This window comes from Ambystoma mexicanum, chromosome 5q (genome assembly GCF_040938575.1).
Source record: "Ambystoma mexicanum isolate Mex_15411 chromosome 5q, UKY_AmexF1_1, whole genome shotgun sequence".
Lineage (NCBI taxonomy): Eukaryota > Metazoa > Chordata > Amphibia > Caudata > Ambystomatidae > Ambystoma > Ambystoma mexicanum.
Window position 1 is genome coordinate 1,354,081,192 of NC_090933.1, and position 25,074 is coordinate 1,354,106,265.

General features: G+C 50.5%; 2 protein-coding genes across 3 annotated transcripts in view; one reads left to right on the plus strand and one right to left on the minus strand.

Annotated features, from left to right (window-relative positions):
• The window catches only part of LOC138498423 (uncharacterized), a 58,444-nt gene extending 35,046 nt beyond the window's left edge, over window positions 1-23,398 (plus strand). The window contains exon 2 of the mRNA XM_069622180.1: window positions 21,854-23,398. Coding sequence (XP_069478281.1) covers window positions 21,854-23,398 — 1,545 coding nt within the window. The remainder of the gene's footprint in view (window positions 1-21,853) is intronic.
• LOC138498138 (GTPase IMAP family member 9-like) overlaps window positions 1-25,074 on the minus strand; it is a 103,858-nt gene that overhangs the window by 70,653 nt on the left and 8,131 nt on the right. The window lies entirely within an intron of this gene.

Here is a 25,074-nt window from a genome sequence, read left to right on the forward strand (position 1 = left end):
AGAGTACCTGTACAGATGGATGCCATGTGCCCCTCATCTATAGGGTACCTGTAGAGATTCACGCCATTTGCCCCACATCTATAGAGTACCTGTATAGATCCACCCCATGTGTCCCACATCTATAGGGTACCTGTACAGATCCATGCCATGTGCCCACATCTATAGAGTACCTGTACAGATCAATGGCATGTGCCCCACATCTATGGAATACCTGTACATATCCATGCCATGTGCCCCTCATCTATAGAGTACCCGTAGAGATTCACGCCAAGTGCCCCACATCTACAGAGTAAATGTACAGATCCATGCCATGTGCTCTTCATGTGCTCTTCATCTATAGAGTACCTGTATATATATCCACGCCATCTGCCCCACATCATTTGTTTACCTGTACAGATCCATGCTATGTGCCCCTCATCTTTAGAGTATCTGTACATATCCATGCTATGTGCCTCACATCTTTAGAGTACCTGTACAGATCCTCGCCATGTGCCCCACATCTATAGGGTACCTGTACATATACATGCCTTGTGCCTAGCATCTATAGAGTACCTGTACATATCCATGCAATGTGCTCCGCATCCATAGAGTACCTGTGCAGATCCATGCCATGTGCCCCACACATCTATAGGGTAGTTGTACAGATCCATGCCTTGTGCCCCACATCTATAGAGTACCTGTACTGATCCATGCCATGTGCTCCACATCTATAGAGTACCTTTGCAGATCCATGCTGTGTGCCCTTAATCTATAGAGCACCTGTACAGATGGATGCAATGTGGCCATCATCTATAGAGTACCTGTACAGATGGATGCCATGTGCCCCTCATCTATAGGGTACCCGTACAGATACATGCCATGTGCACCTCATCTATAGAGTACCTGTACAGATCCATGTCATGTGCCCTTCATCTATAGAGTACCTGAACAGACCATGTTCCCCACCTCTGTAGGGTACCTGTACAGATACATGCCATGTACCCAGCATCTATAGAGTAACTGTACTGATCCATGCCATGTGCTCCACATCTATAGAGTACCTTTGCAGATCCATGCTATGTGTCTTTAATCTATAGAGTACCTGTGCAGATGGATGCAATGTGCCCATCATCTATAGAGTACCTATACAGATGGATGCCATGTGACCCTCATCTATAGGGTAACCGTACAGATACATGTCATGTGCCCTTCATCTATAGAGTACCTGAACAGACCATGCGATGGGCCCCACCTCTATAGGGTACCTGTACAGATATATGCCATGTGCACAGTGTCTATAGAGTACCTGTACAGATCCATGCCATGTGCCCCTCATCTATAGAGTACCTGTACAGATAAATGCCATGGGCGCCTCATCTATACATTACCTGTACAGATCTATGTCATGTGCCCCACATCTATGGGGTATCTGTACAGATCCATGCCATGTGTCCCACATCTATAGAGTACCTGTACAGATCCATGCCATGTGCCCCTCATCTATAGAGTACCTTTAGAGATTCACGCCATGTGCCCCACATCTATAGAGTAAATGTACAGATCCATGCCATGTGCTGCTCATCTATAGAGTACCTGTATATATATCCACGCCATCTGCCCCACATCATTTGGTTACCTGTACAGATCCATTCTATGTGCCCCTCATCTTTAGAGTATCTGTACATATCCATGCCATGTGCCTCACATCTTTAGAGTACCTGTACAGATCCCCGCCATGTGCCCCACATCTATAGGGTACCTGTACATATACATGCCATGTGCCCAGCATCTATAGAGTACCTGTGCAGATCCATGCCATGTGCCCCTCATCTATAGAGTACCTCTACAGATGGATGCCATGTGCCATCAACTATAGAGTACCTGTACATATGGATGCCATGTGCCCCTCATCTCTAGGGTACCTGTACAGATACGCGCCATGTGGCCCACATCTATAGGGTACCTTTTCAGATCCATGCCATGTGCCCTACATCTATAGAGTACCTGTACAGATCGATGTCATGTGGCCACATCTATAGAATACCTGTACAGATCCATGCCATGTGCCCCTCATCTAAGAAGTACCTGTAGAAATTCGCGCCATGTAGCCCAATTCTATAGAGTACCTGTACAGATCCAGGCCATGGTCCCATCATCTATAGAATACATGTACAGATGGATGCATGTGCCCCACATCTACTGAGTACCTGTATAGATTCACACCATGTGCCCCTCATCTATAGAGTACCTGTACAGATCCATGCCCTGTGCTCCACATCTATAAGGTACCTGTACAGATCCATGCCATGTGCCCCACATCTATAGAATACCTGTACAGATCTATGCCATGTGCCCCTCATCTATAGAGTACCTGTACAGATCCATGCCATGTGCCCCTCATCTATAGAGTACCTGTACAAATGGATGCCATGTGCCCATCATCTATAGAGTACCTGTACAGATGGATGCCATGTGCCCCTGATCTATAGAATAACTGTACAGACCCACGCCATGTGCCGCACATCTACAGAGTTACCTGTATAGATCCACGCCATGTGCCCCACATATATAGAGTACCTGTATAGATCCATGCCATGTGCCCCTCATCTATAGGGTACTGTACAGATCCATGCCATGTGCCCCTCATCTATAGGGTACCTGTACAGATCCATGCCATGTGCCGCACATCTATAGGCTACCTGTACAGATCCATTACATGTGCGCCACATCTATAGGGCACCTGTACATATACATGCCATGTGCCCCTCATCTATAGAGTACCTGTAGAGATTCACACCATGTGCCCATCATCTCTAGAGTACCTGTACAGATCCATGCCATGTGCTCCTCATATATAGAGTACCTGTACAGCTCCATGCCATGTGCCCCTCATCTATGGGGGCCCTGTACAGATCCATGCCATGTGCCCCACCTCTATACAGTACCTGTACAGATCCATGCCATGTGCCCCACATCAATAGAGTACCTGTACAGCTCCATGCAATGTTCCCCTCATCATCTCTAGGGGCCATGTACAGATCCATGCCATGTGCCCCACCTCTATAGAGTACCTGTACAGATCCATGCCATGTGCCCACATCCATAGAGTACCTGTACAAACCCATGCCATGTGCCCCACATCTATAGAGTACCTATACAGATTGATGTCATGTGCCCCACATCTATAGAGTACCTTTACAACTCCATGCCATGTGCCCCTCATCTATAGAGTACCTGTAGAGATTCACGCCATGTGCCCATCCTCTCTAGAGTACCTGTACAGATGGATGCCATGTGCCCCTGATCTATAGAATAACTGTACAGACCCACGCCATGTGCCGCACATATACAGAGTACCTGTATAGATCCACGCCATGTGCCCCACATATATAGAGTACCTGTATAGATCCACGGCATGTGCCCCTCATCTATAGGGTACTGTACAGATCCATGCCATGTGCCCCTCATCTATAGGGTACCTGTACAGATCCATGCCATGTGCCGCACATCTATAGGCTACCTGTACAGATCCATTCCATGTGCGACACATCTATAGGGCACTTGTACATATACATGCCATGTGCCCGGCATCTATAGATTAGCCATACAGAGCCATGCCATGTTCCCCTCATCTATAGAGTACCTGTAGAGATTCACACCATGTGCCCATCATCTCTAGAGTACCTGTACAGATCCATGCCATGTGCTCCTCATACATAGAGTACCTGTACAGATCCATGCCATGTGCCCACCTCTATAGAGTACCTGTACAGATCCATGCCATGTGCCCCACATCAATAGAGTATCTGCACAGATCCATGCCATGTGCCCCACATCTATTGATTACCTGCACAGATCGATGCCATGTGCCCCACAGCTATGGAGTACCTGTACAGATCCATGCCATGTTCTCCTCATATATAGAGTACCTGTACAGCTCCATGCCATGTGCCCCTCATCTATAGGGGCCCTGTACAGATCCATACCATGTGCCCCACCTCTATAGAGTACCTGTACAGATCCATACCATGTGCCCCACATCAATAGAGTACCTGTGCAGAACCATGCCATGTGTCCCTCATCTATAGAGTACCTGCACAGATCCATGACATGTGCCCCACACCTATAGTGTACCTATACAGATCCATGCCATGTGCCCCACATCTATAGAGTACCTGTGCAGGCTTCAGGCAATGTGCCCCACATCAATAGAGTACCTGTGAAGATCCATCCCATGTGCCCTACATCTATAGAATACTTGTACATATCCATATCATGTTCCCCTCATCTATAGAGTACCTGTAAAGATATATGCCATGTGCCCCTGATCTATAGAGTACCTGAAAAGATCCATGCCATGTGCACCTCATCTATAGAGTACCTGTACAGATCCATGCCATGTGCCCCTCATCAACAGAGTACCAGTACAGATTCATGCTATGTACGAATCATCTAGAGTACCTGCACAAATCCACACCAGGTGCCCCACATCTATAGAGTACCTGTACAAATCCACACCAGGTGCCCCACAACTATAGAGTACCTGCACAGATCCATGACATGTGCCCCGCACCTATGGAGTACCTGTACAGATCCATGCCATCTGCTCCTCATCTATAGAGTACCTGTACAGCTCAATGCCATGTGCCCCTCATCTATAGTGTACCTATACAGATCCATGCCATGTGCCCCACATCTATAGAGTACCTGTACAGATCCATCCCATGTGCTCCACATCAATAGAGTGCCTGTACAGATCCATGCCATGTGCCCCACATCTATAGAGTACCTGTGCAGGCTCCATGCCATGTGCCCTACATCTATAGAATACCTTTACAGATCAATATCATGTTCCCCTCATCTATAGAGTACCTGTAAAGATCTACGCCATGTGCCCCTGATCTATAGAGTAGCTGAAAAGATCCATGCCATGTGCACCTCATCTATAGAGTACATGTACAGATCCATGCCATGTGCTCCTCATCTAAAGAGTACCAGTACAGATTCATGATATGTACGAATTATCTAGAGTACCTGCACAAATCCACACCAGGTGCCCCACATCTATAGAGTACCTGCACAGATCCATGCCATGTGCCTCACATCTAAAGATTACCTGCACAGATCGATGCCATGTACCCCACACCTATGGAGTACCTGTACAGATCCATGCCATGTGCTCCTCATATATAGAGTACATGTACAGCTCCATGCAATGTGCCCCACATCTATAGGGGCCCTGTACAGATCCATGCCATGTGCTCCACCTCTCTAGAGTACCTGTACAGATCCATTCCATGTGCCCCACATCAATAGAGTACCTGTGCAGAACCATGCCATGTATACATTTATAGAGTACCTGCACAGATCCATGCCATGTGCCCCGCACCTATGGAGTACCTGTACAGATCCCTGCCATATGATCCTCATCTATAGAGTACCTGTACAGATCCATGCCATGTGCCCCTCATCTACAGCGTGCATGTACAGATCCTTCCCGAGCCCTTCGCTCATCTGTCTCCAACTCCCTCAGGGTCAGCTGTTTCTCGAAGCAACGAGCTGGGGGTAGATCTCTCTCTGCGGCAGGGGCCTCCCTCTGGAACAGCCTTCCTGCCTCCCTGAAACTTGAGGAGAACCATCTTCGGTTCCGGAAGCACCTCAAAACCTTCCTCTTTGCTTCTGCTTTCTCTCTCCCTCTCCCCTGCTAAATTCTTCACTGAAACTGCACTGAACCTGCACCTGGGCCACTCTCACCGACCTCGGTCCTTGGCCCAGCCACTCTCCACTTGCACTGCCTCCCTGGCAACCCCTGCACTGCGGGACTGTCTCTGCATCCCTACACCTCCCAGCACTTGTCTGCATTTACCTTGCACTTGCCACCAGCTGGCCCTATTTATTAATTTATTTTTATTCTACTTACCCTGTTCAGCACTTCCCCCCCTCCCTTTCCCCTTGCACTTTTTCCCTTCCCCCCTACCCCTGCACTTGCGCGATCTGAATGACACCTGGCCTAGTACGATCGTTGTCTGTCTTCCCCTTGTTCCCCCCTCCCTGCCTCGTCGCGCCTTGAAACACTTGTGTATAGGCGCGTTACAAATGCCATATCATATCATATCATGCCATGTGCCCCACATCTATAGAGTACCTGTACAGAGCTACGCCATGTGCTCCACATCAATAGGGTACCTCTACAGATCCATGCAATGTGTCCCACATCTATAGATTACCCATACAGATCCACGCCATGTGCCCCACATCTATAGAGTATCAGTATAGATCCATGCCATGTACCCCTCATCTATAGAGTACCTGTACAGATGGATGGCATGTGCCCATCATCTATAGAGTACCTGTACAGGTGGATGCCATGTGCCCCATCTATAGGGTACCTGTACAGATCCATGCCATGTGCTCCACATCTATAGAGTACCTGTAACAATCCACACCATGTGCCACACATCTATAGAGTACCTTTACAGATCCATGCCATGTGCCCCACATCTATAAACTACTTATACAGATCCATGCCATGTGCCCCTCATCTATAGGGTACCTGTACAGATCCAGGCCATGTGCCAATCATCTATAGAGTACATGTACAGATGGATGCCATGTGCCCCTCCTCTATAGAGTAACTGTGCAGATCCACACCATGTGCCCCAAACTACAGAGTATCTGTAGAGATTCACGCCATGCGCCCCTCATCTATAGAGTACCTGTACATATCCATGCCATGTGCCCCTCATCTATAGAGTATCTGTACAGATCCATGCCATGTGCCCCTCATCAATAGAGTATCTGTACAAATGGATGCCATGTGCCCATCCTCTATAAAGTACCTGTACAGATGGATGCCATGGGCCACTCATCTACAGGTTACCTGTAGAGATTCATGCCATGTGCCCCACATCTGAATTGTACCTGTATAGATCCACACCATGTGCCCCACATCTATAGGATACCTGTACACATCCATACCATGTGCCCCACATCTATAGAGTACCAATACAGATCGATGTCATGTGGCCCACATTTATATAATACCTGTACAGATCCATGCCATGTGCCCCTCATCTATAGGGTACCTGTAGAGATTCACGCCATGTGCCCCACATCTATAGAGTACCTGTACAGATCCACACCATGTGCCTCTCATCTACAGAGTACATCTACAGATCCATGCTATGTGCCCCTCATCTATAGAGTACCTGTACAGATACATGCAATGTGCTCCACATCTATAGAGTACCTGTGCAGAACCATGCCATGTGCGCCTCGTCTATAGAGTACCTGAACAGATGGATGCCATGTGCCCATCATCTATAGAGTACCTGTACAGATGGATGTCATGTGCCCCTCATTTACAGGGTACCGGTACAGATCCATGCCATGTGCACCTCATGTATAGAGTACCTGTATAGATCCATGCCATGTGCCCTTCATCTATAGAGTACGTGTACAGATCTACGCCATGTGCCACACCTCAATAGGGTACCTGTACAGATACATGCCATGTGCCCCTCATCTATAGAGTACCTGTACAGATCCATGCCATGGTCCCCTCATCTATAGAATACCTGTACAGATTTTTGCTATGTGCCCCACATCTATAGGGTACCTGTACAGATCCATGCCATGTGCCCCTCATCTACAGATTACCTGTACAAATGGATGCCATGTGCCCCTCATCTATAGAGTACATGTACAGATGGATGCCATGTGCCCCTCCTCTATATGGTACCTGTAGAGATTCACGCCATGTGCCCAAATCTAAACTGCACCTATATAGATTAATGCCATGTGCCCCACATCTATAGGGGCCCTGTACAGATCCATGCCATGTGCCCCAAAATTATAGAATACCTGTACAGATCCACCCCATGTGCCCCTCATCTATTGCGTAAATGTACAGATCCATGCCATGTGCTCTTCATCTACAGAGTACCTGTATAGATCCATGCCATGTGCCCCACACATCTATAGGATACCTGTGCATATCCATGCCATGTGCCCCACATCTATAGAGTACCTGTAAAGATCCATGACATGTGCCTCTCATCTACAAAGTACCTGTACAAATCCATGTCATTTGCCCCTCATCTATAGGGTACCTGTAGAGATTCACACCATGTGCCCCACATCTATAGAGTACCTGTACAGATGGATGCCATGTGCTACACATCTAGAGAGTACCTGTGCAGATCTCGATGTCATGTGCCCCTCATCTATAGAGTACCTGTACGGATGGATGCCATGTGACCCACATCTATAGAGTACCTGTGCAGATCGATGCCATGTGCCCCTCTTCTATAGAGTACCTGTTTAGATCCATGCCATGTGCCCCTCATCTAAGAAGTACCTGTACAAATTCACGCCATGTAGAGCACTTCTATAGAGTACCTGTACAGATCCAGGCCATGGTCCCATCATCTATAGAATACATGTACAGATGGATGCATGTGCCCCACATCTACTGAGTACCTGTATAGATTCACACCATGTGCCCCTCATCTATAGAGTACCTGTACAGATCCATGCCCTGTGCTCCACATCTATAGGGTACCTGTACAGATCCATGCCATGTGCCCCACATCTATAGAATACCTGTACAGATCTATGCCATGTGCCCCTCATCTATAGAGTACCTGTACAGATCCATGCCATGTGCCCCTCATCTATAGAGTACCTGTACAAATGGATGCCATGTGCCCATCATCTATAGAGTACCTGTACAGATGGATGCCATGTGCCCCTGATCTATAGAATAACTGTACAGACCCACGCCATGTGCCGCACATCTACAGAGTTACCTGTATAGATCCACGCCATGTGCCCCACATATATAGAGTACCTGTATAGATCCATGCCATGTGCCCCTCATCTATAGGGTACTGTACAGATCCATGCCATGTGCCCCTCATCTATAGGGTACCTGTACAGATCCATGCCATGTGCCGCACATCTATAGGCTACCTGTACAGATCCATTACATGTGCGCCACATCTAAAGGGCACCTGTACATATACATGCCATGTGCCCCTCATCTATAGAGTACCTGTAGAGATTCACACCATGTGCCCATCATCTCTAGAGTACCTGTACAGATCCATGCCATGTGCTCCTCATATATAGAGTACCTGTACAGCTCCATGCCATGTGCCCCTCATCTATGGGGGCCCTGTACAGATCCATGCCATGTGCCCCACCTCTATAGAGTACCTGTACAGATCCATGCCATGTGCCCCACATCAATAGAGTACCTGTACAGCTCCATGCAATGTTCCCCTCATCATCTCTAGGGGCCATGTACAGATCCATGCCATGTGCCCCACCTCTATAGAGTACCTGTACAGATCCATGCCATGTGCCCACATCCATAGAGTACCTGTACAAACCCATGCCATGTGCCCCACATCTATAGAGTACCTATACAGATTGATGTCATGTGCCCCACATCTATAGAGTACCTTTACAACTCCATGCCATGTGCCCCTCATCTATAGAGTACCTGTAGAGATTCACGCCATGTGCCCATCCTCTCTAGAGTACCTGTACAGATGGATGCCATGTGCCCCTGATCTATAGAATAACTGTACAGACCCACGCCATGTACCGCACATATACAGAGTACCTGTATAGATCCACGCCATGTGCCCCACATATATAGAGTACATGTATAGATCCACGGCATGTGCCCCTCATCTATAGGGTACTGTACAGATCCATGCCATGTGCCCCTCATCTATAGGGTACCTGTACAGATCCATGCCATGTGCCGCACATCTATAGGCTACCTGTACAGATCCATTCCATGTGCGACACATCTATAGGGCACCTGTACATATGCATGCCATGTGCCCGGCATCTATAGATTAGCCGTACAGAGCCATGCCATGTTCCCCTCATCTATAGAGTACCTGTAGAGATTCACACCATGTGCCCATCATCTCTAGAGTACCTGTACAGATCCATGCCATGTGCTCCTCATACATAGAGTACCTGTACAGCTCCATGCCATGTGCCCCTCATCTATGGGGGCCCTGTACAGATCCATGCCATGTGCTCACCTCTATAGAGTACCTGTACAGATCCATGCCATGTGCCCCACATCAATAGAGTATCTGCACAGATCCATGCCATGTGCCCCACATCTATTGATTACCTGCACAGATCGATGCCATGTGCCCCACAGCTATGGAGTACCTGTACAGATCCATGCCATGTGCTCCTCATATATAGAGTACCTGTACAGCTCCATGCCATGTGCCCCTCATCTATAGGGGCCCTGTACAGATCCATACCATGTGCCCCACCTCTATAGAGTACCTGTACAGATCCATACCATGTGCCCCACATCAATAGAGTACCTGTGCAGAACCATGCCATGTGTCCCTCATCTATAGAGTACCTGCACAGATCCATGACATGTGCCCCACACCTATAGTGTACCTGTACAGATCCATGCCATGTGCCCCACATCTATAGAGTACCTGTGCAGGCTTCAGGCAATGTGCCCCACATCAATAGAGTACCTGTGAAGATCCATCCCATGTGCCCTACATCTATAGAATACTTGTACATATCCATATCATGTTCCCCTCATCTATAGAGTACCTGTAAAGATATATGCAATGTGCCCCTGATCTATAGAGTACCTGAAAAGATCCATGCCATGTGCACCTCATCTATAGAGTACCTGTACAGATCCATGCCATGTGCCCCTCATCAACAGAGTACCAGTACAGATTCATGCTATGTACGAATCATCTAGAGTACCTGCACAAATCCACACCAGGTGCCCCACATCTATAGAGTACCTGTACAAATCCACACCAGGTGCCCCACAACTATAGAGTACCTGCACAGATCCATGACATGTGCCCCGCACCTATGGAGTACCTGTACAGATCCATGCCATCTGCTCCTCATCTATAGAGTACCTGTACAGCTCAATGCCATGTGCCCCTCATCTATAGTGTACCTATACAGATCCATGCCATGTGCCCCACATCTATAGAGTACCTGTACAGATCCATCCCATGTGCTCCACATCAATAGAGTGCCTGTACAGATCCATGCCATGTGCCCCACATCTATAGAGTACCTGTGCAGGCTCCAGGCCATGTGCCCCACATCAATAGAGGACCTGTGCAGATCCATGTCATGTGCCCTACATCTATAGAATACCTTTACAGATCAATATCATGTTCCCCTCATCTATAGAGTACCTGTAAAGATCTACGCCATGTGCCCCTGATCTATAGAGTAGCTGAAAAGATCCATGCCATGTGCACCTCATCTATAGAGTACATGTACAGATCCATGCCATGTGCTCCTCATCTAAAGAGTACCAGTACAGATTCATGATATGTACGAATTATCTAGAGTACCTGCACAAATCCACACCAGGTGCCCCACATCTATAGAGTACCTGCACAGATCCATGCCATGTGCCTCACATCTAAAGATTACCTGCACATATCGATGCCATGTACCCCACACCTATGGAGTACCTGTACAGATCTATGCCATGTGCTCCTCATATATAGAGTACATGTACAGCTCCATGCAATGTGCCCCACATCTATAGGGGCCCTGTACAGATCCATGCCATGTGCTCCACCTCTCTAGAGTACCTGTACAGATCCATTCCATGTGCCCCACATCAATAGAGTACCTGTGCAGAACCATGCCATGTATCCCTCATCTATAGAGTACCTGCACAGATCCATGCCATGTGCCCCGCACCTATGGAGTACCTGTACAGATCCCTGCCATATGATCCTCATCTATAGAGTACCTGTACAGATCCATGCCATGTGCCCCTCATCTACAGCGTGCATGTACAGATCCTTCCCGAGCCCTTCGCTCATCTGTCTCCAACTCCCTCAGGGTCAGCTGTTTCTCGAAGCAACGAGCTGGGGGTAGATCTCTCTCTGCGGCAGGGGCCTCCCTCTGGAACAGCCTTCCTGCCTCCCTGAAACTTGAGGAGAACCATCTTCGGTTCCGGAAGCACCTCAAAACCTTCCTCTTTGCTTCTGCTTTCTCTCTCCCTCTCCCCTGCTAAATTCTTCACTGAAACTGCACTGAACCTGCACCTGGGCCACTCTCACCGACCTCGGTCCTTGGCCCAGCCACTCTCCACTTGCACTGCCTCCCTGGCAACCCCTGCACTGCGGGACTGTCTCTGCATCCCTACACCTCCCAGCACTTGTCTGCATTTACCTTGCACTTGCCACCAGCTGGCCCTATTTATTAATTTATTTTTATTCTACTTACCCTGTTCAGCACTTCCCCCCCTCCCTTTCCCCTTGCACTTTTTCCCTTCCCCCCTACCCCTGCACTTGCGCGATCTGAATGACACCTGGCCTAGTACGATCGTTGTCTGTCTTCCCCTTGTTCCCCCCTCCCTGCCTCGTCGCGCCTTGAAACACTTGTGTATAGGCGCGTTACAAATGCCATATCATATCATATCATGCCATGTGCCCCACATCTATAGAGTACCTGTACAGAGCTACGCCATGTGCTCCACATCAATAGGGTACCTCTACAGATCCATGCAATGTGTCCCACATCTATAGATTACCCATACAGATCCACGCCATGTGCCCCACATCTATAGAGTATCAGTATAGATCCATGCCATGTACCCCTCATCTATAGAGTACCTGTACAGATGGATGGCATGTGCCCATCATCTATAGAGTACCTGTACAGGTGGATGCCATGTGCCCCATCTATAGGGTACCTGTACAGATCCATGCCATGTGCTCCACATCTATAGAGTACCTGTAACAATCCACACCATGTGCCACACATCTATAGAGTACCTTTACAGATCCATGCCATGTGCCCCACATCTATAAACTACTTATACAGATCCATGCCATGTGCCCCTCATCTATAGGGTACCTGTACAGATCCAGGCCATGTGCCAATCATCTATAGAGTACATGTACAGATGGATGCCATGTGCCCCTCCTCTATAGAGTAACTGTGCAGATCCACGCCATGTGCCCCAAACTACAGAGTATCTGTAGAGATTCACGCCATGCGCCCCTCATCTATAGAGTACCTGTACAGATCCATGCCATGTGCCCCTCATCTATAGAGTACCTGTACAGATCCATGCCATGTGCCCCTCATCAATAGAGTATCTGTACAAATGGATGCCATGTGCCCATCCTCTATAAAGTACCTGTACAGATGGATGCCATGGGCCACTCATCTACAGGGTACCTGTAGAGATTCATGCCATGTGCCCCACATCTGAATTGTACCTGTATAGATCCACACCATGTGCCCCACATCTATAGGATACCTGTACACATCCATACCATGTGCCCCACCTCTATAGAGTACCAATACAGATCGATGTCATGTGGCCCACATTTATATAATACCTGTACAGATCCATGCCATGTGCCCCTCATCTATAGGGTACCTGTAGAGATTCACGCCATGTGCCCCACATCTATAGAGTACCTGTACAGATCCACACCATGTGCCTCTCATCTACAGAGTACATCTACAGATCCATGCTATGTGCCCCTCATCTATAGAGTACCTGTACAGATACATGCAATGTGCTCCACATCTATAGAGTACCTGTGCAGAACCATGCCATGTGCCCCTCGTCTATAGAGTACCTGAACAGATGGATGCCATGTGCCCATCATCTATAGAGTACCTGTACAGATGGATGTCATGTGCCCCTCATTTACAGGGTACCGGTACAGATCCATGCCATGTGCACCTCATGTATAGAGTACCTGTATAGATCCATGCCATGTGCCCTTCATCTATAGAGTACGTGTACAGATCTACGCCATGTGCCCCACCTCAATAGGGTACCTGTACAGATACATGCCATGTGCCCCTCATCTATAGAGTACCTGTACAGATCCATGCCATGGTCCCCTCATCTATAGAATACCTGTACAGATTTTTGCTATGTGCCCCACATCTATAGGGTACCTGGACAGATCCATGCCATGTGCCCCTCATCTACAGATTACCTGTACAAATGGATGCCATGTGCCCCTCATCTATAGAGTACATGTACAGATGGATGCCATGTGCCCCTCCTCTATATGGTACCTGTAGAGATTCACGCCATGTGCCCAAATCTAAACTGCACCTATATAGATTAATGCCATGTGCCCCACATCTATAGGGGCCCTGTACAGATCCATGCCATGTGCCCCAAAATTATAGAATACCTGTACAGATCCACCCCATGTGCCCCTCATCTATTGCGTAAATGTACAGATCCATGCCATGTGCTCTTCATCTACAGAGTACCTGTATAGATCCATGCCATGTGCCCCACACATCTATAGGATACCTGTGCATATCCATGCCATGTGCCCCACATCTATAGAGTACCTGTAAAGATCCATGACATGTGCCTCTCATCTACAAAGTACCTGTACAAATCCATGTCATTTGCCCCTCATCTATAGGGTACCTGTAGAGATTCACACCATGTGCCCCACATCTATAGAGTACCTGTACAGATGGATGCCATGTGCTACACATCTAGAGAGTACCTGTGCAGATCTCGATGTCATGTGCCCCTCATCTATAGAGTACCTGTACGGATGGATGCCATGTGACCCACATCTATAGAGTACCTGTGCAGATCGATGTCATGTGCCCCTCTTCTATAGAGTACCTGTATAGATCCATGCCATGTGCCCCTCATCTAAGAAGTACCTGTACAAATTCACGCCATGTAGAGCACTTCTATAGAGTACCTGTACAGATCCAGGCCATGTGCCCATCATCTATAGAATACATGTACAGATGGATGCCATGTGCCCCACATCTACTGAGTACCTGTATAGATCCACCCCATGTGCCAGGCCTCTATAGGGTACCTGTACAGGTCCATGACATGTGCCCACATCTATAGAGTACCTGTATAGATCCACCCCATGTGCCCCACATCTATAGAGTGCCTGTACAGATCCATGCCATGTGCCCCACATCTATAAAGTACCTGTACAGATCCATGCCATGTGCCCCACATCTATAAAGTACCTGCACAGATCCAGACCATGTACCACTCATCTATAGAGTACCTGTACAGATTCATGCTATGTGCCCCTCATCTATAGAGTACCTGTACATATCCATGCCATGTGCCTCACATCTTTAGAGTACCTGCACAGATCCACACCACGTGCCTCTCATCTATAAAGTACCTGTACAGATCAATGCCATGTGCCCCTCATCTATAGAGTACCTGTACAGATGCTCGCCATGTGCCCCAAATCTATAGGGCACCTGTACATATCCATGCCAAGTGCCCAGCTTCTATAGAGTACCTGTACAGATCCATGCAATGTGCTCCACATCTATAGAGTAAAAGTGCAGATCCATGCCATGTGCCCCTCATCTATAGAGTACCTGCACAGATGGATGCCATGTGCCCATCATCTATAGGGTACCAGTACAGATCCATTCCATGTGCACCTCATCTATAAAGTACCTGTACAGATCCACACCATGTGCCCCACACCTATAGAGTAAGTGTACAGATCCATGCCATGTGCCCTTCATCTATAGAGTACCTGTGCAGTTCCCTGCAATGGGCCCCTCATCTATAGAGTACCTGTACAGATCTTTGCCATGTGACCCATATCTATAGAGGACCTGTATAGATCCATGTTATGAGCCCCTCATCTATAGAGTACCTGTACAAATGGATGCCATGTGCCCATCATCTATAGAGTACCTCTGCAGATGGATGCCACGTGCCCATCATCTTCAGGGTAGCTGTGGAGATACATGCCATGTGCCCCACATTTATAGAGTACCTGTAGAGATTCACGCTATGTGCCCCACATCTATAGGGTATCTCTACAGATCCATGCCATGTGCCCCACATCTATAGAGTAGCTGTAAAGATCCATGGCATGTGCCCCACATCCATAGAGTACCTGGACAGATCCATGCCATGTGCCCACCATCTATAGTATACCTGTACAGATCCATGCCCTGTGCCTCACATCTATACCTGTACAGATCCATGCCATGTGTCCCACATCTATAGATTACCCATACGGATCCACGCCATGTGCCCCACATCTATAGAGTATCAGTACAAATCCATGCCATGCACCTCTCATCTATAGAGTACCTGTACAGATGGATGCTATGTGCTCCACATCTATAGAGTACCTGTACAGATACACGCCATGTGCCCCACATCTATAGGGTACCTTTTCAGAACCATGCCATGTGCCCCACATCAATAGAGTACCTGTACAGATCGATGTCATGTGGCCCACATCTATAGAATACCTCTACAGATCCATGCCATGTGCCCCTCATCTAAGGAGTACCTGTAGAAATGCACGCCATGTAGCCCACTTCTATAGAGTACCTGTACAGATCCAGGCCATGTGCCCATCATCTATAGAGTACATGTACAGATGGATGACATGTGCCCCACATCTACAGAGTACCTGTATAGATTCACACCATGTGCCCCTCATCGAGTACCTGTACAGATCCATGCCATGTGCCCCTCATCAGTAGAGTACCTGTACAAATGGATGCCATGTGCCCATCATCTATAGAGTACCTGTACAGGTGGATGCCATGTGCCCCTCATTTATAGGGTACCTGTACAGATCCAGGCCATGTGCCATTCATCTATAGAGTACATGTACAGATGGATGCCATGTGCCCCTCATCTATAGAGTAACTGTACAGATCCATGCCATGTGCCCCACATCTACAGAGTACCTGTAGAGATTCATGCCATGTGCCCCTCATCTATAGGGTACCTGTACAGATCCATGGCATGTGCTCCACATCTATAGGGTACCTGTACAGATTCATGCCATGTGCCCCTCATCTATGGAGTACCTGTACAGATCAATGCCATGTGCCCCTCATCTATCTCATCTATAGAGCACCTGTACAGATCCATGCCATGTGCCCCTCATCTATAGAGTACCTGTACAAATGGATGCCATGTGCCCATCATCTATAGAGTACCTGTACAGATCCATGCCATGTACCCCACATCTATAGAGAACCTTGTCCAGATCCATGTCATGTGCCACACATATATAGAGTACCTGTACAGTTCCATGCCATGGGCCCCTCATCTATAGAGTACCTGTACAGATCCACACAATGTGCCCCACATCTATAGAGTGCCAGAAGAGACCCATGCCATCTGCCCTTCAGCTATAGAGTACCTGTACAGATCCACGCCATGTGCCCCACATCTATAGAGAACCTTGTCCATTTCCATGTCATGTTCCCCACATCTTTAGAGTACCTGTACAGATCCATGGCATGTGCCCATCATCTATAGACCCACCCACAGACCACTAAGCAGAGATTCAAGCCCTTTTCCCCACACCCACATAGCACTAAGATCAGACACGACCCCTGTGCCCCACAACCACATAGCACTAAGCACAGACTCGAGCCCTGTTCCCCACACCCACATAGCACCAAGCACAGACTTGAGCCGTGTGACCCACACCCACATAGCACTAAGCACAGACTTGAGCCCTGTGACAAGCACCCACATAGCACTAAGCACAGACTCAAGCCCTGGCCCCCACACCCACATAGCACCAAGCACAGACTCGAGCCCTGTGACCCGCACCCACATAGCACTAAGCACAGACTCGAGCCCTGTGACCCACACCCACAAAGCACTAAGCGCAGACTCGAGTCCTGTGACCCACACCCACATAGCACTAAGCACAGACTTGAGCCCTGTGCCCCAGATCCACATACCACTAAGCACAGACTGGAGCCCTGGCCCCACACCCACATAGCACAAAGCCCAGACTCGAGCCCTGTGCCCCACAACCTAACAGCACTAAGCACAGACTCGAGCCCTGTGACCCACACCCACAAAGCAATAAGCGCAGAATCCAGCGCTGTGACCCACACCCACAATGCACTAAGCACAGATTCAAGCCCTATGCCCCACACCCACATAGCACTAAGCACAGACTCGAACCCTGTGTCCCACATACCACTAAGCACAGGCTGGAGCCCTGTGTCCCACACCCACATACCATTAAGCACAGACTCGAGCTCTGGTCCCCACACCTCATTGCACTAAGCACAGACTCGAGCCCTGTGCCCCACACCCACATAGCACTAAGCACAGACTTGAGCCATGTGCCCCACACCCAGATACCACTAAGCACAGATGCGAGCCCTGTGCCGCACACCCACATGCCACTAAGCACATACTCGAGCTCTGTGCCCCTCACCCACAAACCACTAAGCACAGACTCGAGCCTTGTGACCCACACCCACATACCACTAAGCACAGACTCGAGCCCTGGGACCCACGCCCACATACCACTAAGCACAGACTCGAGCCCTGTGACCCACACCCACATGCCACTAAGCACAGACTTCAGCCTTGTGCCCACACCCACATAGCACTAAGCACAGACAAGAGCCCTGTTCCCCACACCCACAAAGCACTAAGCGCAGACTCGCGCCCTGTGACCCACACCCACAATGCACTAAGCACAGATTCAAGCCCTATGCCCCACACCTACATAGCACTAAGCACAGACTCTAGCCCTGTGCCCCACAACCACATGCCACTAAGGACAGACTCGAGCCCTGCGAACCACACAACATAGCACTAAGCACAGACTCGAGCCCTATGCCCCACACCTACATAGCACTAAGCACAGACTCGAGCCCTGTGCCCCACACCCACATGCCACTAAGGACAGACTCGAGCCCTGTGAACCACACCACATAGCACTAAGCACAGACTGGAGCCCTGTGCCCCACACCCACATACCACTAAGCACAGACTCGAGCACTGTGACCCACACCTACATAGCACTAAGCACAGACTTGAGCCCTGGGCCCCACACCCACATAGCCCTAAGCACAGACTCGAGCCCTGTGCCCCACACCCACATACCACTAAGCACAGACTCGAGCCCTGGGCCCCACACCCACATAGCACTAAGAACAGACACAAACCCTGTGCCCCAAACCCACATAGTACTAAGCACAGACTCGACCCCTGTTACCCACACACACATAGCACTAAGCACAGAGTCGAGTCCTGTGCCCCACACCCACATAGCACCAAGCACAGACTCGAGCCCTGTAACCTACACCCACATAGCACTAAACACAGACTCGAGCCCTGTGACCCGCACCCACATAGCACCAAGCACAGACTCGACCCCTGTTCCCCATACCCACATAGCACTAGGCACAGAATCGAGCTCTGTGACCCACACCCACATAACACTAGGCACAGACTCGAGTCTTGTGCCCCACACCCACATAGCACTAAGCACAGACTTGAGCCATGTGACCTACACCCATATAGCACTGAGCACAGACTCGAGCCCTGTGACCCACACCCACATAGCACTAAGCACAGACTCGAGCCCTGTGACCCACACCCACATAGCACTAAGCACAGACTCGAGCCATGGCCCCACACCCACATAGCACTAAGCCCAGACTCGAGCCCTGTGCCCCACACTCTAACAGCACTAAGCACAGACTCAAGCCCTGGCCCCACACCCACATACCACTAAGCACAGACTCGAGCCCTGGGCCCCACACCCACATAGCACCAAGCAAAGACTCCAGTCGTGTGACCCTCACTCACATACCACTAAGCACAGACTCAGGCCCTGTGCCCCAGACCCACATATCACTAAGCACAGACTGGAGCCCTGTGCCCCACACCCACATAGCACTAAGCGCATACTGAAGCCCTGTGACCCACACCCACATGCCACTAAGCACAGACTCGAGCCCTGTTCTCCACACCCAAAAAGCACTAAGCGCAGACTCGAGCCCTGTGCCCCACACCCACATGCCACTAAGCACAGACTCGAGCCCTGTGACCAACACTCACATACCATTAAGCACAGACTCGAGCTCTGGTCCCCACACCTCATAGCACTAAGCACAGACTCGAGCCCTGTGCCCCACACTCACATAACACTAAGCAGAGACTTGAGCCCTGTGCCCCACACCTAGATACCACTAAGCACAGATGCGAGCCCTGTGCCGCACACCCACATGCCACTAAGCACATACTCGAGCCCTGTGACCCACACCCACAATGCACTAAGCACAGATTCAAGCCCTATGCCCCACACCTACATACACTAAGCACAGACTCGAGCCCTATGCCCCACAACCACATACCAATAAGGACAGACTTGAGCCCTGTGAACCACACCACATAGCACTAAGCACAGACTTGAGCCCTATGCCCTACACCTGTATAGCACTAAGGACAGACTCGAGCCCTGTGAACCACACCACATACCACTAAGCACAGACTCGAGCACGGTGACCCACACCTACATAGCACTAAGCACAGACTTGAGCCCTGGGAACCACACCCACATAGCCCTAAGCACAGACTCGAACCCTGTGCCCCACACCCACATACCACTAAGCACAGACTCGAGCCCTGGGCCCCACACCCACATAGCACTAAGAACAGACACGAACCCTGTGCCCCAAACCCACATAGCACTAAGCACAGACTCGACCCCTGTTACCCACACACACATAGCACTAAGCACAGATTCGAGTCCTGTGCCCCACACCCACATAGCACCAAGCACAGACTCGAGCCCTGTGACCCGCACCCACATAGCACCAAGCACAGATTCGAGTCCTGTGCCCCACACCCACATAGCACCAAGCACAGACTCGAGCCCTGTGACCCGCACCCACATAGCACCAAGCACAGACTCGACCCCTGTTCCCCATACCCACATAGCACTAGGTATAGACTCGAGCCCTGTGACCCACACCCACATAGCACTAGGCACAGACCTGAGCCCTGTGCCCCGCAGCCTAACAGCACTAAGCACAGACTCGAGCCCTGTGACCTCACACCCACATAGCACTAAGCACAGACTTGAGCCATGTGACCTACACCCATATAGCACTAAGCACAGACTCGAGCCCTGTGACCCACACCCACATAGCACTAAGCACAGACTCGAGCCCTGTGACCCACACCCACATAGCACTAAGCACAGACTCGAGCCATGGCCCCACACCCACATAGCACTAAGCCCAGACTCGAGCCCTGTGCCCCACACTCTAACAGCACTAAGCACAGACTCAAGCCCTGGCCCCACACCCACATACCACTAAGCACAGACTTGAGCCCTGGGCCCCACACCCACATAGCACCAAGCAAAGACTCCAGTCGTGTGACCCTCACTCACATACCAAAAAGCACAGACTCGAGCCCTGTGCCCCAGACCCACATATCACTAAGCACAGACTGGAGCCCTGTGACCCACACCCACATAGCACTAAGCACAGACTCGAGCCCTGTGACCCACACCCACATACCACTAAGCACAGACTCGAGCCCTGGGACCCACACCCACATACCACTAAGCACAGACTCGAGCCATGTCACCGACACCCACATAGCACTAAGCACAGACTCGAGCCCTGGTCCCCACACCACATAGCACTAAGCACAGACTTGAGCCCTGGGCCCCACATCACATAGCATTAAGCACAGACTTGAGCCCTGTGCCCCACGCCCACATAGCACTAAGCACAGACAAGAGCCCTGTTCCCCACACCCACAAAGCACTAAGAGCAGACTAGCGCCCTGTGACCCACACCCACAATGCACTAAGCACAGATTCAAGCCCTATGCCCCACACATACATAGCACTAAGCACAGACTCGAGCCCTGTGCCCCACAACCACATGCCACTAAGGACAGACTTGAGCCCTGTGAACCACACCACATAGCACTAAGCACAGATTCGAGCCCTATGCCCCACACCTACAAAGCACTAAACACAGACTCAAGCCCTGTGCCCCACACCCGCATGTCACTAAGGACAGACTTGAGCCATGTGAACCACACCACATAGCACTAAGCACTGACTGGAGCCCTGTGCCCCACACCCACATACCACTAAGCACAGACTTGAGCACTGTGACCCACACCTACATAGCACTAAGCACAGACTTGAGCCCTGGGCCCCACACCCACATAGCCCTAAGCACAGACTCGAACCCTGTGCCCCACACCCACATACCACTAAGCACAGACTCGATCCCTGGGCCCCACACCCACATAGCACTAAGAACAGACACAAACCCTGTGCCCCAAACCCACATAGCACTAAGCACCGACTCGACCCCTGTTACCCACACACACATAGCACTAAGCACAGATCCGAGTCCTGTGCCCCACACCCACATAGCACCAAGCACAGACTCGAGCCCTGTAACCTACACCCACATAGCACTAAGCACAGACTCGAGCCCTGTGACCCGCACCCACATAGCACCAAGCACAGACTCGACCCCTGTTCCCCATACCCACATAGCACTAGGCACAGACTCGAGCCCTGTGACCCACACCCACATAACACTAGGCACAGACTCGAGCCTTGTGCCTCACAGCCTAACAGCACTAAGCACAGACACGAGCCCTGTGACCCACACCCACATAACACTAAGCACAGACTTGAGCCATGTGACCTACACCCATATAGCACTGAGCACAGACTCGAGCCCTGTGACCCACACCCACATAGCACTAAGCACAGACTCGAGCCCTGTGACCCACACCCACATAGCACTAAGCACAGACTCAACCCCTGTTACCCACACACACATAGCACTAAGCACAGATTCGAGTCCTGTGCCCCACACCCACATAGCACCAAGCACAGACTCGAGCCCTGTAACCTACACCCACATAGCACTAAGCACAGACTTGAGCCCTGTGACCCGCACCCACATAGCACCAAGCACAGACTCGACCCCTGTTCCCCATACCCACATAGCACTAGGTATAGACTCGAGCCCTGTGCCCCGCAGCCTAACAGCACTAAGCACAGACTCGAGCCCTGTGACCTCACACCCACATAGCACTAAGCACAGACTTGAGCCATGTGACCTACACCCATATAGCACTAAGCACAGACTCGAGCCCTGTGACCCACACCCACATAGCACTAAGCACAGACTCGAGCCCTGTGACCCACACCCACATAGCACTAAGCACAGACTCAAGCCCTGGCCCCACACCCACATACCACTAAGCACAGACTTGAGCCCTGGGCCCCACACCCACATAGCACCAAGCAAAGACTCCAGTCGTGTGACCCTCACTCACATACCAATAAGCACAGACTCGAGCCCTGTGCCCCAGACCCACATATCACTAAGAACAGACTGGAGCCCTGTGACCCACACCCACATAGCACTAAGCACAGACTCGAGCCCTGTGACCCACACCCACATACCACTAAGCACAGACTCGAGCCCTGGGACCCACACCCACATACCACTAAGCACAGACTCGAGCCATGTCACCGACACCCACATAGCACTAAGCACAGACTCGAGCCCTGGTCCCCACACCACATAGCACTAAGCACAGACTTGAGCCCTGGGCCCCACATCACATAGCATTAAGCACAGACTTGAGCCCTGTGCCCCACACCCACATAGCACTAAGCACAGACAAGAGCCCTGTTCCCCACACCCACAAAGCACTAAGAGCAGACTAGCGCCCTGTGACCCACACCCACAATGCACTAAGCACAGATTCAAGTCCTATGCCCCACACATACATAGCACTAAGCACAGACTTGAGCCCTGTGCCCCACAACCACATGCCACTAAGGACAGACTTGAGCCCTGTGAACCACACCACATAGCACTAAGCACAGATTCGAGCCCTATGCCCCACACCTACAAAGCACTAAACACAGACTCAAGCCCTGTGCCCCACACCCGCATGTCACTAAGGACAGACTTGAGCCATGTGAACCACACCACATAGCACTAAGCACTGACTGGAGCCCTGTGCCCCACACCCACATACCACTAAGCACAGACTCGAGCACTGTGACCCACACCTACATAGCACTAAGCACAGACTTGAGCCCTGGGCCCCACACCCACATAGCCCTAAGCACAGATTCGAACCCTGTGCCCCACACCCACATACCACTAAGCACAGACTCGATCCCTGGGCCCCACACCCACATAGCACTAAGAACAGACACGAACCCTGTGCCCCAAACCCACATAGCACTAAGCACCGACTCGACCCCTGTTACCCACACACACATAGCACTAAGCACAGATCTGAGTCCTGTGCCCCACACCCACATAGCACCAAGCACAGACTCGAGCCCTGTAACCTACACCCACATAGCACTAAGCACAGACTCGAGCCCTGTGACCCGCACCCACATAGCACCAAGCACAGACTCGACCCCTGTTCCCCATACCCACATAGCACTAGGCACAGACTCGAGCCCTGCGACCCACACCCACATAACACTAGGCACAGACTCGAGCCTTGTGCCCCAAAGCCTAACAGCACTAAGCACAGACACGAGCCCTGTGACCCACACCCACATAACACTAAGCACAGACTTGAGCCATGTGACCTACACCCATATAGCACTGAGCACAGACTCGAGCCCTGTGACCCACACCAACATAGCACTAAGCACAGACTCGAGCCCTGTGACCCACACCCGCATAGCACTAACCACAGACTCGTGCCATGGCCCCACACCCACATAGCACTAAGCCCAGACTCGAGCCCTGTGCCCCACACTCTAACAGCACTAAGCACAGACTCAAGCCCTGGCCCCACATACCACTAAGCACATACTCGAGCCCTGTGACCCACACCCACATAGCACTAGGAACAGACTTGAGCCCTGTGCCCCACAGCCTAACAGCACTAAGCACAGACTCGAGCCCTGTGACCTCACATGCACATAGCACTAAGCACAGACTTGAGCCATGTGACCTCTACCCATATGGCACTAAGCACAGACTCGAGCCCTGTGACCCACACCCACATAGCACTAAGCACAGACTCGAGCCCTGTGACCCACACCCACATAGCACTAAGCACAGACTCGAGCCATGGCCCCACACCCACATAGCACTAAGCCCAGACTCGAGCCCTGTGCCCCACACTCTAACAGCACTAAGCACAGACTCAAGCCCTGGCCCCACACCCACCACTAAGCACAGACTCGGGCCCTGGGCCCCACACCCACATAGCACCAAGCAAAG